Source organism: Helianthus annuus, chromosome 7 (genome assembly GCF_002127325.2).
Source record: "Helianthus annuus cultivar XRQ/B chromosome 7, HanXRQr2.0-SUNRISE, whole genome shotgun sequence".
NCBI lineage: Eukaryota > Viridiplantae > Streptophyta > Magnoliopsida > Asterales > Asteraceae > Helianthus > Helianthus annuus.
The window spans coordinates 32,002,483-32,018,236 of NC_035439.2; the positions used below are offsets into that span (position 1 = coordinate 32,002,483).

Here is a 15,754-nt window from a genome sequence, read left to right on the forward strand (position 1 = left end):
AACTACAAGCATCGAATAATTATCCAGATTGGAAGCCACAGTTCCCAAAGCAAATTGTTACTTACCTGGAGAACAGAGAGAAAGATATTACTTTGGATGTAAAGCCTCCCAGGTGTTTGAAGAATATGCCGCTCAGAGCCATTGAACAAGATTTTCATGATATATTTTTAGCATGGCTATACAATCCATCTACAGCTGAGGCAATAATTTCTTTGTATGACAAGTCCACCGGAGAATCTCAAAAAATCTGCATCTTGGATCCTATGTGGCTGGTGAACTGTTCAAAGAAAGACATAGACTGTTTGTTTATCAACAAGATAGTTTATGATAAGAAAGACAAAGAGATAGCTATGCAATATCAAGGAGTAGTAGATGTTTGCTTCGCCAAAGAAATCAATTCAGGAAGATACTGGAAGTCGAAATGGAGAGATCTTGAAATTGATGAGTTCTAAAAGATTTACAAGCGAAGTCAAAGATCTCAAGAGATAGCTAAAAGAGCTGCAGAGCTGGGAAGACGAAAACTAGGTTATGTGCCGCCTTCTGATCAGACGCCAATCGAATCTGAAGAGAACAAGATACCAAAATGGGATCGAAAGCGTGATGGCGACCCAGAATATCGAAAATGGTGGATAACTGAGGGCAGACACAAAAGAAGAAGAATGCTAGAAGAAAGAGCAGAACAAAGAAGGCAAAAAGCTAAAGAAAGAAGACGCAACAGGAGGAAGTAAAGACTATGTTGGAAGGAACTACAGCTACATCCGAGGGGGAGTCTGTTAGTGCAATAACGTCTGTAGCTTCCGTCAACATGTAGTCATATTTTGTATAGTTGTATATGTTTTGTATGTAAAGCAAGTCAGGATACGGTGACGTTTTGTTAAGTGCTATAGCTGCCAGCCAATTGGCTAGCCCAGCCGATCGGACAGCCCAACCGATCGAGTAGGCTGTTCGATTGGTTAGCATTGTCAGCCGATCGGCTAGCCCAGCCGATCGGCCAGCACTCTCATATCCTGACCTTGCCTATAAATAGCTGTTCGATCAGCTTATTTAGAACCTTTTGACACTTTCACGTTCTAGCAACCGTATGTCAATCTGAGTTCTCTCCGGTTCTTGTACATTTTCATATCATATCAATAGAATATCAGACGGTGATTCAGAGTAGAATTTTGTCTTCGTATATCTGCTATGTGATTACATGAATTCCGCGCATTGATCACTTACGATTTAACTACATTTCCGAACAAGAAGATCCCACCCGAGGGACCAACAACTCCTTTGGTCGTTTAGTGACTTCAGGTCGTTGGAGTCCGTCAAGGCTTTGGTGAGAGTTTTGTAAAACCATGGATAAGTCGTCAAGGTTAGGGTTTCACCCCTGGCTTGACAGCTTCCCTTCGAAAAATAGAGGAAATTATTCATCAAAATATGGATTTCACTCCTGATTTGGTATAATTCTCCCCGTTTGTAAGTAAAACGCGGGTCATTAAGCAGATCATGGTCGAGAGTTTGCGGTTTTCACACCTATTCTCGACTTAATCGCTTGTCTTTATTTGAAAATTCGAGTGTTTGATAGTGTAGTATAAGCGAGAATGGTTAGGTATAGCATATAAGCTCGGTCTGTTGGTTCCTAACTATAGTCTAGGTCTCTAAGACATCGACCCAGACTAGGTCGAGTCTTGCCTAATTCCCTATAGTTATGGCTCTGATACCAATCTGTCATACCCCAATCGATGGCGGAATCATCGAAGCATGGCACTGAGTGAAACAGATTGTCCAGAAGTTTCCATAACAACTATCATTACTATTTAATTTAAAATAATACGTCCCATACCGTATTTCAAACAGTAGACAAATTATTACAGACCAAATCCAGGCAATTAATTCTATTCCGACAACTCAGATTTAAATAAATAGCAATTGTTTATCTGCTTCTAGAGACCCTTGAATTGACTACTACAGACAACTATTTGTTGGACTCTAGAGCTTTATTCTAGCCTCGCTTTCCTAGCAGATAAGCATCTTAAACACCTGTCACATATGTTAAAATAAAGTCAATACATAAAATGTAAAGGTGAGCATACAAGTTTGATAATAGCATATAGAGTTCGAAATAGTTTACGCATAACCAGCACGTACACAGAGGAAAACGAAGCATGTTAATTATCGACATGGAGCTACCGATACCAATGACTGCGGGTTGACTGCCCGAGGCAGTTCGCAATACATGATTACCACCGTAATCCATGCAAGTAGTTGTCCTTAACAACCCCCGTGTGAACGGGTGCTGAGTCCAAACTATAGTACTATCGTCGTTAAGGCAGGTAGACAGCATTCCACGTGTAAACATAACAACAAGCATTCATTTTAGTATGCGATGACGGTTTGCGTTTAAAGTATTGAGTAGTGTGTTCGATTGTGATTTAGAATAAGTAAAGTATGTAACACCCAAAAGTGCTAAAGCAAAAAGGGTTCGAGTATACTCATAGTGGTTGATGGATTGAAGGGAGCGCTTGAGAGTAGGGTTAGCCTGAATAGTTTGATAGCATAATGACAAGCAACGCGTAAAAACGGAAACAAGTGTTGGAGGATCGGACAACTGGTCGATCGGACGATAGTCCGATCGGACGGCTGACCGTGCGGTTGACAGTCCGTTCAGACAGCTGTCCGGTCGGACGGTAGTCCGATCGGATGGCTGTTCGAGTGGATTGTTTCTTCCCTTGAGTAAGATGTGTTTGTGTATGATGGTTTGACTTTTGAAGTTTTTGTTGTAGCATTTGAAAACATTGAAGTATCTTTACCTTTCAGGTCGGTCGATCGGACGGTCGTTCGATTGGCCGGCAACCCGATCGGCTAGGTACCTCAGCAAAACAAGTTCACAGCAGGGTGTCACCTGATCGGACGGCTGTTTGATCAAGTGGCACTCTTAGTGCGTCAAACATGTTTTGAAAAATCGATTAAGTGTTGAAGTCAAGTATCTCATGATCCGAAGAGTAATCTAATCGGACGGTAGTCCGATTGGTTAGCCGTTCGTTCAATACCCAACTTCAAACAAGTTGATTAAGTGTGGGACCATGTGCTAGCCGATCGGATGGCCAGTCGATCGGCTGACTGTCCGATCGGCTGGCTGTCCGTTCGGACAGCAGTCCGATCGGTCAACACCCTGACCTGGTCGGCCTGTTCGCCTAACACTTGGTTGTTCTGATTGTTTGTCGTTCTATTGAGGTATTTTGACAACGAGTCAAACCACAGAACCCTCGTCTTTACTTGGTTCTCCTGATCGGACAGGAATCACCCAAATCCGGTTAGCGAACGGTTCGAGACGGTGTTTAACGTTTAACTCGAAATCGGTGAACCTCATGGATAGAATCCGGATCTGGGGCCACGCAACCACCGGAATGATTAGCAAGTTCGCACAAGCTCCGTTTCTATCGGTTTTGAAGATATTGAGTGTAAGAGAGTTGAGAGAAAGTTGGAAAACCATCTTTCAATCTCTTTCATCGTGAATATGTTTAGATCTGTGAAAGATCTTTGTTTGTTTATGTGGAAATCGGTTAGATCCAAGTTATTCTTGGTGGATTGAGGCCAAAACATGAAGTTCTTCAAGAACACCATGATGACATCATCCTAGAACACTTGAATCTTGATGATTTCACGGTTAAAAGTTAAGATTTGAAAGATAGAAAGGTGTAGGAGTGCATGTAGACCAAGAAAGTACAAGATTTAGGACGAGATCTTACCGGAATTGAGAGAAATCTGAGAAAAAGTGAGCTGAGCATGCTGGTCGGACAGAGGTTTCCAAAAGTAGAAGGTTTGACAATGACAGGGGTATTTATAGGATGCCAAAAGAGGTAAAGGCTGGCCGATCTGCCAGGCAGCTCGATTGGACAGCTTGTCCGATCGGACAGCAGTCCGATCGGCTGGCTGTTCGATCGACTGGTAGCCTGATCGTTCTGCTGCCTGATTCGAGTGTTCGGTGCGACGATTTTTGATATTTCGATTTCGATTGCGAACGATGCGAGTACGATAGAGTTTCCTATTCAAATTACTTTTAATCCCAACTATTCATATCGAGCACTATCCTTTCTCCACTAATTATCATGGTCTGATTTCGATTGAGTTCGATTGCGTTTCGATTGCGATTGAGTTTCGATTGCGATTGAGTTTCGATTGCGATTCGATTGATTACCACACATAACATAAAGTAAACATGCACAAGTAACACATAAGGCACACACATACGTATAACAGTAACCATAAATGCGATATTCGAGTTTCGAGTTCGATGATGATTTGATTAGTTCGATTATTGGTTAATTGACTTTATCGCATTGTTACTTCCTTCTTATTCACAGTCGTAAAGCGTTTCGTAGCGATAAACATTTGATTACTTCGATTATAATTAATTACTCAACATAATACAACTAATTAAATCATAAAATAGACTAACTACAGTCAAAGAAGTCAAAACAGTAGTTGAGCAAGGAGTGATAGATCGCAATTAGCGATGTTTTCTTCCTTTGACTTCAATCTTGACTTTGACTTTGACTTTCGAAAACACGGGGTGTTATATTGAGCAAGGAATAAAGTGAATGAGCTTGGGTATTTATAGTGTTCTAGGATTAATGAGATCTTGCAAGTGTTTTGTGTGGTAGCCAAGGAATAATCTCAACCTTACAAGTGTTTGGACCAGGTTATAAGCCTTGGAGAACACTTATCTTGCCCACAGGATCACAAAACAATCAAAGGAAACCAGCTGCAAACAGCTTAGAAGCTGTTTGGAACTTTCTGTCACTGGCACTCTCTCGCTCCCCATGACCCAGATAGATAATTCTCTTGCTGGCTGCCAGCCAGTCCAGATAGAACTTTCAGTTTTTGGCAAAACAGGCCCCTGCATGCTCCGAACTTGTTTTTTCGACGCGTTTAACCCCCGTTAACCCAATTTTAAGGCTCTACAAGGATGTTAAAACATAGGGAACTTGAAATATGCTTGGAAATATCATGGATGTCGGTTCGTTGTACGATCGCGTTTTTCGGTTAATTATGACGAAACTCGAACGGACGTGAAAACGATCAAAATTACGCGACGAATGGTATTTTTGCATTCCCATCACTAAAATACAATATTTTAGGGATTACAAAAATTTTTTGGATGTCCGAATATGGTCAGAACGCAAGATATGCACGCATTTGCATACTTTAGCAGTTTGACGCTTTTAGCCCCTGTGATCAAATAAGCGTATTTTTGCATACCGAACCCCTCAAAACTTATTTCTAAGCTATGTAAAGGGTATTTAAGGTATGTTTAGCTTATGATCTTGTTCTAGAGTGTACGTTGCTACACGAATTGGCAGACTTTTGCAGTTTGTCGCAAATAGTCCCTATGATCGAACACACTTGTTTTTGCCATATCAAACCTTTCAAAACTTATTTCTAAGTTATGTAAAGGATATTTAAGGTATGTTTAGCTTATGTCACTATTCCGGAGTGTACGTTGCGTTAAACTGATTACGTTTGCGTAATAGTTTACGTAAAACTTCCAAAAAAGTTTCTCGAGAGTTCGAAATCATTCGAGATTTGATATGTGTAATTGTCGCATGTCGTTATACAAATCCCGGGAATAAAACACAAGATTTCTTTGGATTCGTATTTGTATGATGGTTGTTTTTAAATGACTGAGGAAAAACCGTTGAAATGACGAAACCACATAAAGCAAAAGGGAAGTTAACTATAAAAAGTGTTTGTTTTAAGGAGTAAAAATGAAGTGAAACCTGTAGAACAAACAAACCCCTATCCGTAAAACGAACACCAGAAATCAACGATGCCAATTAGTTGCAGCATTCGAGCTCTATGGATCCTCAACAATCAAGACACCGTCGTCTTCTCTCGGTAACTTCAATCACTCTAATTCATAAATTGCTAGGGTTTCATATGCCTTTCACTTTAACAGATCCAATTTACTCGCTATAAGCATCTCACTTTTCAATTTCTACTTCTAACCGTATCATGTGTTTTTGCTGATGTAATTGAGCAGGAGGTTTTCGGTAGTTGAGAGACGTTGGAGTGTTGCTGTTAAGATAGCAAATGAGCGGTCTAAAGATGATCTAGATTTGAATGTGTTGTCTTCGTCTCTCCCGAATGATTCGGAGCTAGCTGCTGCGTTTTCGGAACGAAAAAAGAGGTTTTCTGAACTTCAGATTTGTTGTTTTTAGTTTGTATTTGATACAGAAGTAGATATGATTTAGGTTGTGAAACCTGTTGAAGTTAATTAGATTACTATATGAACTTTCAGTTATGGATTTAGTGTTAGAATTTTATGCATAATTCAACTGGTTATTGTCATGGTTGCAGTAGTCGCTACATGCTACCAGTTCGATCAACTAGGGAGTTGCGAGTACTCGGACTAGGCATCGGACATGATAAATTATAAAGAAATTTATTTTTGGTAAATCATATATATGTGTTAAATAACCTAAGTTTACTTATTATTTAAAACAAAATACCTGAATATTAATATACATAAAAAAATACATGTTCAAATGCTAAAGTATTTCAAAAAGTGATATTCGTTCATTGAAATATAATATTCATTCTTTAATATTATAGACATAAGAATTATGATTTATTATTTTTATAGTCAACCTCATCCCGAGTTGACCGGCTAGATCCCCGATTCTGACCGAGTTTGATCGATTCTGAGTAATTAGGCGGAGTTGAAGATAATTGCCTCGGCACCCTACCTTGTAGCGATTACTTGGCGAGTACTCGGCCGCCTATACCCTGTTTTACAACATTGGTTATTGTTGTATTTTCTTGTTTATAACGCGGACTTCCTTAAGTTACTTGGTAATATGTTCAAAACATAGGCATACACATTTGTCTAACTGTAAGCTGTCCTTAGCAACACTTAACTGATTCAGTACATAATGCAGGGAAGGGTCTGCGCTTGGGTATGGAATACGGGTCAAACAGTCTACTGAAGGATCAGATTCATGGGTTGATGATCCAATTATGCGTCATATAGTAAGTCTTCATGCTAAGAAAGAGGAAAACGGGGAAGATCATACACTGTGGCCGCTCATTTTGCATGCCAAGGGTCAATATTACATACTTGTATTGCCATTGGTTGAACCCGATCATTTAAAAACATACAACACGCTATGTAGGAGGTCTGATTGTGGCAATGGTGTTGGAGTTGATGGAAAATTGTCTTCCCTCTTGCTTCAACTTCCATGCATCACAGGGTATGGTAAGTTGTATTTGCAAATTTAGCTATTAGAGGAACTTTTACCAAGTGTTTGAGATGTTCGTTTGTCCACTATCTATATTCGTTATGTTTGCAGCGTCTAAAAGATAGGCCTATTTCTATGATTAATTTTCTTTACCACCGCATTAGTTGTTGCTTCATCGCATCCTGTTTGGGCATTTATATGTTACTCATTTCTATACCCTGCTCAAGATATTCCTTTTTGGTTTCAACAAGTCTACCGCTTTTGAATATATGCCTTTTCCGTATGATGTGTTTCTCTTGAATTGCACAAGTACGTTACTTAAATTGATAGAATCCTTTATCCCAAGCATCTAGTATATGCTAAACTTTATTAGATATTTAGATGTTTAAGTAATTATTCCACAATATATTCCATGACACTATTTCTCCCCAAAGAACAGTACTTGAAAGCTCTTACAAAAACATACAAAAGAGAGCCGCTGGCAAGAACAAAAGAAAACATATGGCAAACAAATGACATCGACAAAACAAGCAGTTGAAACATTATTACCCGAAAATGTTTAGGATCATGTGTTTGGAGTAAGTGGTCTCAATAAAATGTCTATTTTTCTAACAACTACACCTTTTTAAGCTTGTGTGTGAGTGTGCTATAATGCAATAGGATTGATGACTACCAGGTTTAGTCGATAAAATGGGTTCTTAGGCATTATCATTCCTCAAAGTGCACAAAAGTTATGTTTGAATTTTAACACAAAAGCCGCTGAAATGAGAACATAGTTCAATATAAGCCAAGTCATTAGAGAGAAGTCATCAGCAGCAGAAGTAACTAATCAGTGAAAAGAAACTTTCTTGATGTAACAGGAAAAGGATCCCAAACGCCTGTTTGAACTAATTAAAAGGGAGAACTAAGTTAATGTATGACGTTTTATCGAATACAAAACCTTGTACGAGTTTTTTTCTTTACAATTGACTTGTAGACAATATGCGTCTGATCCCTCTAGCCTTAAGATACCTGCATTGCTCCTGCTTTAGCTTTTTCTGTATATCATCTATTAAGGATATTGTTTTTTTTTTACCAATCGCATTAAGAAGGTTTTTCAATTTTCTCTACAGAGCATTCATGGTGGCCCATGTTCTAGGCGACATAATTACATCAGATATCCCAGAACCAGAAGTGGTTGTAAGTGCAGGACCTTCTGTTGGAGGCTTATTAGATTCCCTAACCGGAAGTATCGGCATTTCCACCAGACCGAAACCAGTAGCACCACCAGTTGCAGCTTCTACTAATTCCACCGCCATTGGCGGTGGCTCCAATACATCAGACGCTCCAAAAGTTGGTCCCAGTAACCTCGATAAAGATGCACTTCGAAGCTTCATAAGCACCGCAATGCCCTTCGGTTAGTCAACTTCTGTATTTTAAAATCTTAATTCTATCCTCATCTTCGATATGTTCATTACTAGTATTTTGACCCGCCGCGCGTTGCAGCGGCGTCGAAACTTAAAGTAACTTGAACTTATACCGTCAAATATTGACCCGACTCGTTTTCGAACGAAATTTACGTCAAAACGTAGACCAACTGAAAACGCACATGAAAATAAGCACGAAAACCTATTATAATTGACCTGACTCATTATCAATAAAGTTTACGTCGAAATGTAAACCAACTTGGATTTATAATGAAACGTACTTAAAAAATAGCACGTAAGAAAATAGTGCTTTTTACGTTAAAGAATGGTACCACGCGTTGTGGCGGAGTGCAAACGTAAAGTAACTCGAATTTTTACCGCGTAGTGAAAACGTATTATATTTGACCCGACCCTTTCCGAACAAAACGTAGACCAAACAAAAACGTACATGAAAGTAAGCACCGAAACGTATTATATTTGACCCATGAACATATTACAAAGTTTTTAGAAAGTTGAGGGGGTGTAAGTGGCAATGCTTTGGATCATAGTTATTAAAGGCGCTAGGCGCACTCAAGGCGCATAGGCCTCGCCTTAGGCCTAGGTGCAAAGCGCAAAAAAAGCGAGGGCCTGAGAAAAATAAAGCGCATAATGAAAAAAATAAAAAAAATATATTATGTATACGACAAAGAATACTATTCTTCAAATAAAATAAACAACATGTATTATATAACACTTTATATCATCTATTTAGTACCAAAAGTCATAAAATATTAGTGTAGAAAATAGTTTTCCCTAGATAATAGTAGAAATCTAGCGAGATTTTTGTCAGAATGTAGAGAATTTGGCTGGAAACTCTCCAGAATCTAGGAATCTCGCCGGAATGTGAGCCTGAACCATCACCTGGAGAATTAAATCGCATTTTTCTCGAGTTAAAGCGCAATTTCCTCGACTTAAAGCGCAACTGCCTCGCCTCGCCTGAAAAATGGGCCCAGGCGCAAGGGGCGGTGGCTTTTAACAACTATGGGTTGGATGGCATTGTTGTAAATTTGACATGCTACTTGTTTTACATATAGGTACACCCTTGGACCTCAGCTACTCGAATATAACTGCAATTAGGACCAATGGGTTCTCACCAGCTGACGTGGCACCTGTAGACAGCAAGCAACCAGCTTGGAAGCCGTATCTTTATAAAGGAAAGCAGAGACTGCTATTCACTATTCACGAGATTGTTAACGCAGCAATGTACGACCGAGACGAGATTCCCGATAGCATATCGGTCTTGGGTCAAGTAAACTGTCGGGCAGAATTAGAGGGACTGCCCGACGTCCTGTTTCCACTGACCGGATTAGACAGTAAACGGATCGAGATATTATCGTTTCACCCATGTGCTCAAGTTCCCGAACAAGGTGGCGGTGATAAACAGGCAGTGATGTTTTCACCACCACTAGGTAATTTCGTATTATTACGGTATCAAGCTCCGTGTTCTGTTCCAGTGAAGGGATTTTACCAGCTTTCAATGGTGTCGGAAAACGAAGGCGCTTTTTTATTTAAATTATCTTTAATGGAAGGTTATAAGGCGCCGTTAACTATGGAATTTTGTACGGTGAATATGCCTTTTCCTAGAAGAAAGGTAATTTCATTTGAGGGGACGCCTTCCATTGGTACGGTTTCTTATACCAAGCACTCTGTTGAATGGAAAATTATAGCGAGTGGTCGAGGGGTTGGTGCGAAGAGTATTGAAGCAACTTTTCCGGGAACTGTTAAGTTTGCTCCGTGGAAAGGTCAAAGTGCAGTTGACTCTGGATCTGTTCAAGGTGGCGATGAAGATAGTGATACGGAGATAGAGCAGGGGAGTAGCATGGTTAATGTAGAGGACTATTTGGTGGAGAAAATGAATAAGCATCTTCCAGCTGTTGATTTAGAAGAACCGTTTTGCTGGCATGCATACAACTATGCAAAGGTTTCTTTCAAGATGTCGGGGACATCTCTTGCAGGAATGATGATAGATCCTAAATCTGTGAGTCCTATTACTGCAACCTTAAGAATACAGAGAAGCATACATAAACTTTCTATAATATCTTTTTTTTCTTTTATATTCACGGAAAAAAACATTCTTATGGTTAATTGATATGTAGGTAAACATCTTTCCATCTGTGAAGGTTCCTGTGGAGTATTCAACACAGGTCATTCTAATCCTCTCATGGCTCTCTTTTACTATCGATTTCGATTTCTGAGCTGGAATTTGCTTGAACTCGTGCGTGCCCGCACGTCCTGCGGACACGAATGCAGCTCCGAAAACCCAGGCCCGCGTGCGGCAGTTTTTGCCCATTTAAGCTTTCGTTCGTTTTTTTTGCTGCCAACTGCAGTTTGTATATTAAAAAAAGTGTGAAAAACTGGCCCAGGCGAGATATCGGCGAGAAAACCGATACACGTTTTGCAAAATCTCGGCGATATATCGGTGTTTATCGCTGGCCGAGATAACACCGATATTTCAAAACGATTTTGCCCTACCACCGATAACCGATATATCGGCGCTATAACCGATATATCGACGCTATAGCGCCGATATTAACTGCATAGTCTAAAAGTATTAGCTAAAAAGTGAACCGATTAAAAATGCCAAGCAGGTCAAAATGGCCAAAAAGTTGCCTTAACTGTATAACAGTAATGGTATTCTCTTTGTAATCATATAAAACGCATGAAGTATTGTCTAGTCTACTATTAAAATAATCAGGCATAAAAGTGTTATTAGCCAAGCTTACTTGACCCTATCTGTTTTAAACCCCTGCCTGACCCGCTTGACTCACCGGATTTGCCACTTTCAGCTGTAGAAAGTTGTATATGCTTTTGAGTCCTTGTCTTTAATAATATATATTTTTTTTTTTGTCACATACAGGTCCACTCTGGGGATTATATCTTATGGAATACATTAGGAAAATGCCCGGTTGCTGTTACACCAGCAAACTGATAACTTTTGTTCAATCCTGCAAACATTTAACCGCGAGGTGCTCGGTTTCCTTTCTTTTGTGTATCGACGTGGAGTTTGATTCAAACTCGACTCAAGTGGTGTGCAAGTTTTAGTTCTTTCATTTTGTTAATGCAGTTTCCTCTCAACATTTATTTTTTAAAATTTTCCCGCTTTTTGTTGGTCGCATTATCTTCTCAAATTTTAATCCATATATGAAAGACCTCCCAAAACAGGTTGTTTTGTTTACTCATTCTTGAATTCCTTCAAAAGCAACTTCTTGTATGCTGTTATTGTTTTCTATGCTTGAGATAGTTCATAGGTTAGTTATAGAAATAACTCTACAGGCTTCGTATGTTTGACATGAAGAGAATCAATGGAAAGTTTAATGATTATGTACAATGTCTTATTTCGCCGGGTTGAATCATATCCAACATTCCGTGAACCAAACGCCCTAAGATTAAAACTAAAGCTGATTCACCCTCGACGCTCAAGTCTGTTTGCATATATATGTATATGTAATGCTATAAAAGAAGAGGTGACGCGATGAAGACATGATTAGGCCCAATGGGCTGAAGCCCGACCCAAAACGTAGAACATTTTTCGCAATGCTTTCAAACATTAGCGTTGTTTTACAAAAAGAACTCCATTTTTCTTCTTGAATCGTTAAAATCATCCACCTATGGTAACTAGACTAGTAATACCACATAATGTTACAATGATCGTCGTAGTAACACGACACTGATACAAAATGCTGCTACATGGGTTGACCATGCCCGACAAGACATGCAAACTATCATCTGGGTGGCTCGAGACGCGGTTTCTTATCATTGGTTAACAAAGCTTGATGGAAATGAAGAGCCTGTGAGAAATTGCTTCCCACTGACCGGAACCTCTCTGACCGCGGTGGTGTAACATCCGTTGGTTCGACACCACTGCTTCCACCTTCTTCATCACCATTTGTAACACCTGACTGCTGTAGAGATAATTGTTTTGCAAGTTCTAATCAGAATACAGCTATTTTACCATAATTTGCAATGAAAACCGAAACTAATTATATCATTTCTCACATTTAATAAGCCGTTAACATGTACAACAATGATGGTTATATCATCTGTACGATTCTCATGCTCTAACCATAGTTTGTATGATTCTGCAGCAACTGCAGCACACGCGCTCCTAGGATCCATGTATCTATCAACCTAGACAGCAACAAACCGAAAAACGGGTTAGTAAATAATGTTATTGTTTAAACAAAAAAGAAAAAAAAACACATTCTACATAACTACAGCCAGCTATTCCTGACACGACATGAAATGATCAGGTTTTGGGTTGTCATGTCTTAACCCGTTAATTAGATTAGGTTTTGTCCCTTTTAAACAAGTTTAACTAAACAGGTTGACTAGGCAACCCATTCTGGTTAAAAAAAGGTTAGACCCATCAACCCGCTTACGGCCGTTTAACCCATTTAGTACAAGCCTCCAACCCGATTACAACTTGATTATAACCCGTTTTAGATTGCGTGATTTTAAGTGTATCCGGGTTAAAATTATCTTTAACACAAGTAATAATATGGGTCATGTTTGGTTCAACGTTACCCATGAACCTAAAACCTGACACGACTGAGACGTGTAATAACAACGTACCATATCAACGACAGCTTGGCTAGACAGGAATTCAAACACGCCGTCACTCGCAAGTACAAAAGACGGGTTATTAGCGGTGAGTTGAACTACTGAAACTTCAGGAACCGCCACAACACCAATCTTTTCCGCAATGCTATCACCTACACTACGAGTAAACGCAGTTCCTGGATACATCGCATTCCGCATCCATAACCGTGGTGGATCACTACCCGCATTCTCTTCATCACCCCACGATTGAACGCTCGGATCTTTCACACCTTCAACTTGATCAACACTCAAAACCCTAGCCCCGCATTCTTTTACCCTCTCACATTCATCATTCCTAAAAGGGGTTTGATCTTGAGACAAATCTTGAGCAACAACATGACCATGATCATCTTTTTTAACAGCAATCACAGCTCTCGAATCACCCACATTAGCGACGTAAAGCTTATCCCCAATAACAAGAACAGTAATCGCCGTCGTGCCACTCATCGAATCATCAATGTCAGGATTTTCATGGAGCTCGGTATTAGTCGTTGAGAAAGCTACGTTAAAAGCATTAACAGGATCTTCAACTAACGTATCGTCATTGCAAAGAAGCTCGACGAGTCTGTTTTGTACGAATTCTGAACATTGTTTCCCGGCATGACCATGCCCATCAAAAACACCAAAGAAATGGACATTTGGGTTACCTTGAACACTTGTTTTGATACAAAAACAATCTTGGTTTTCTTTATTCGGCGTGTCGGGATAATACCCTCTGCGCGTAAGCACAGCACACTCAAGCTTGAAGTTATGAGAAGGAATGGGGACAACTTCTAACAACTCATCTGCAGCTGCATTTCTATCTTTCTTCCCCTTTATTTTCTTCCCACCATCCGACCAAGACGACGGAGCTTTGCGACTACATTTGCAACAAACACAACCCATGTTTCAAGAACTTAAAGCCCACTTCCAAGTTTCAAAAACCAAAACCAGATAAAAACTTGCACGCACACCACGTGTTTGTGAAAAGTCCCAAGAGAAATCACAGTGCCGATCAGACCCAAAACATATTCATGATCAAAATTAGCACGCACACCACCTGTTTGTGAAAAGTCCCAAGACAATTCAAGAACCAGAAGGTGAAAAAATCAAGCCCTGCTGTGTTTGTGAAAAGTACTGAGAGAAATTACGCAGCCGATCAGACCCAAAACAAATCCATGATGAAGAAACAAACCCTAGAAGCAAGACACCCCCTTCAAGGGGGTTAATTTAATTGCGAATTTGTCAACATCTGTCTCGATTTTTGTGATATTCTTGCTTCCGTCAACGATGATTGCGATGTTTTTGAAAGAATTTTGTCACTTTTCAACGGGAATAACCCAATCAACACGTAATTAGATTTAGATTATTATTATGTTTAAAATGTAACAGGAAGGTTCTTGGAATTGATGGGTGAAGGAAAATGAACATGAACGGGGAAACTCCAAAAATCAAATCTCATACAAAAGGTAGAGTGATTAGTGAATTAGATTTTAGTTTGTAAAATTAAAAACTAATTAAAATTTATAAAATATAATATATAGTAATATATTTAATCACATCGAGAAAACTCCAAGTTGTTCATGTCGTGTGTTCAAAATCTCGGTTTCAATCTCTAGCCATTATTATGGATGACGGTTTTGTTGTCCATTTCTTGTTATTTCAGTTCATGATTAACTCAGTTTGTTTTCGTTGTAAGAAAAAAGTCACTTATTTTCCATGTGAGGGATATTCTTGTCGTTTCTACTTCCCTTGCTAAAAACAAAATGACGCTTTACAATCTCCATTTTTCCCTAATTTATCATCTTTATGCCATGAATGATTCTATACTTCACGCTTTGTTTTGCTTGAAATGAACTAAAAGACAATGATAACATTTCGACATCGAATTATGCGTATTACCTTTGGTTTATTGAGAATAAAGGTGAAGACTTTGACCCATACGATATATGATGAGTTTACATTACTTTGTATGGTGAGTTTACATTACTTTGTTTGACATTTTCTATTGCGCTTTGGTGTTTGTAGGATTTTGTGAGATTTATCATGCATATTCTTCAGTTTACTTGTAGAGCAATACCTTTCAATTTTCGACTAAAAGTTTGCCATGAGGATCGTTTATGAAGATTACACGCTTGACGTATATTAAGAACTTAATTGATACTAGTTTTTCTTTTTTTTTTTTTTTTTTTTTTTTTTTGACGTCGTGCGTTGCGGCGAAACCGAGCAAATGATAATGTAAAACAAACGTGATTTGAATATATAACATGTTGTTTAGAAAACCAAACTATTAGAACGGTTTAGTTTATCATTGTACCGTTTTATGATACCAAATAAATACTTTATTTTAAGTACAACTTCGTTTTTTACAAAACTTATAACGGAATATCGATTGAAAAAATTAAACACAACTACGTACGTAATATTTAGTAAAAAAGTTATAAACGTAATTTATTAAAGAAGTGGCAAATTAATTGTTAAATTAATATATGTTCTAAAAAAGGAAAA

At 38.9% G+C, this 15,754-nt stretch overlaps 2 protein-coding genes across 4 annotated transcripts; one reads left to right on the forward strand and one right to left on the reverse strand.

Moving 5' to 3' along the window:
- The first annotated feature begins 5,729 nt into the window (after positions 1–5,729).
- Positions 5,730–11,989, forward strand: LOC110868115 (AP-5 complex subunit mu). Of its 2 annotated transcripts, XM_022117200.2 has the most exons (7): positions 5,730–5,880; positions 6,026–6,172; positions 6,924–7,235; positions 8,336–8,619; positions 9,703–10,646; positions 10,765–10,812; positions 11,526–11,989. In XM_022117200.2, exons 1-7 carry the CDS (start codon positions 5,813–5,815, stop codon positions 11,595–11,597), a joined length of 1,875 nt encoding a protein of 624 aa, XP_021972892.1. In that variant the 5' UTR covers positions 5,730–5,812; the 3' UTR covers positions 11,598–11,989. The 2 variants fall into 2 exon arrangements, with proteins under 2 accessions (XP_021972892.1, XP_035831572.1); XM_035975679.1 differs by lacking the exon at positions 8,336–8,619 and having other exon boundaries at positions 6,924–7,240; positions 11,526–11,879.
- A 156-nt stretch (positions 11,990–12,145) lies between these two features.
- Positions 12,146–14,693, reverse strand: LOC110868116 (probable protein phosphatase 2C 35). Of its 2 annotated transcripts, none has more exons than XM_022117202.2 (3): positions 13,241–14,693; positions 12,665–12,796; positions 12,146–12,567 (listed from the first exon to the last, which is right to left on the reverse strand). In XM_022117202.2, exons 1-3 carry the CDS (start codon positions 14,150–14,152, stop codon positions 12,391–12,393), a joined length of 1,221 nt encoding a protein of 406 aa, XP_021972894.1. In that variant the 5' UTR covers positions 14,153–14,693; the 3' UTR covers positions 12,146–12,390. The 2 variants fall into 2 exon arrangements, with proteins under 2 accessions (XP_021972894.1, XP_021972893.1); XM_022117201.2 differs by having other exon boundaries at positions 12,146–12,570; positions 13,241–14,690.
- Positions 14,694–15,754: the final 1,061 nt, after the last annotated feature.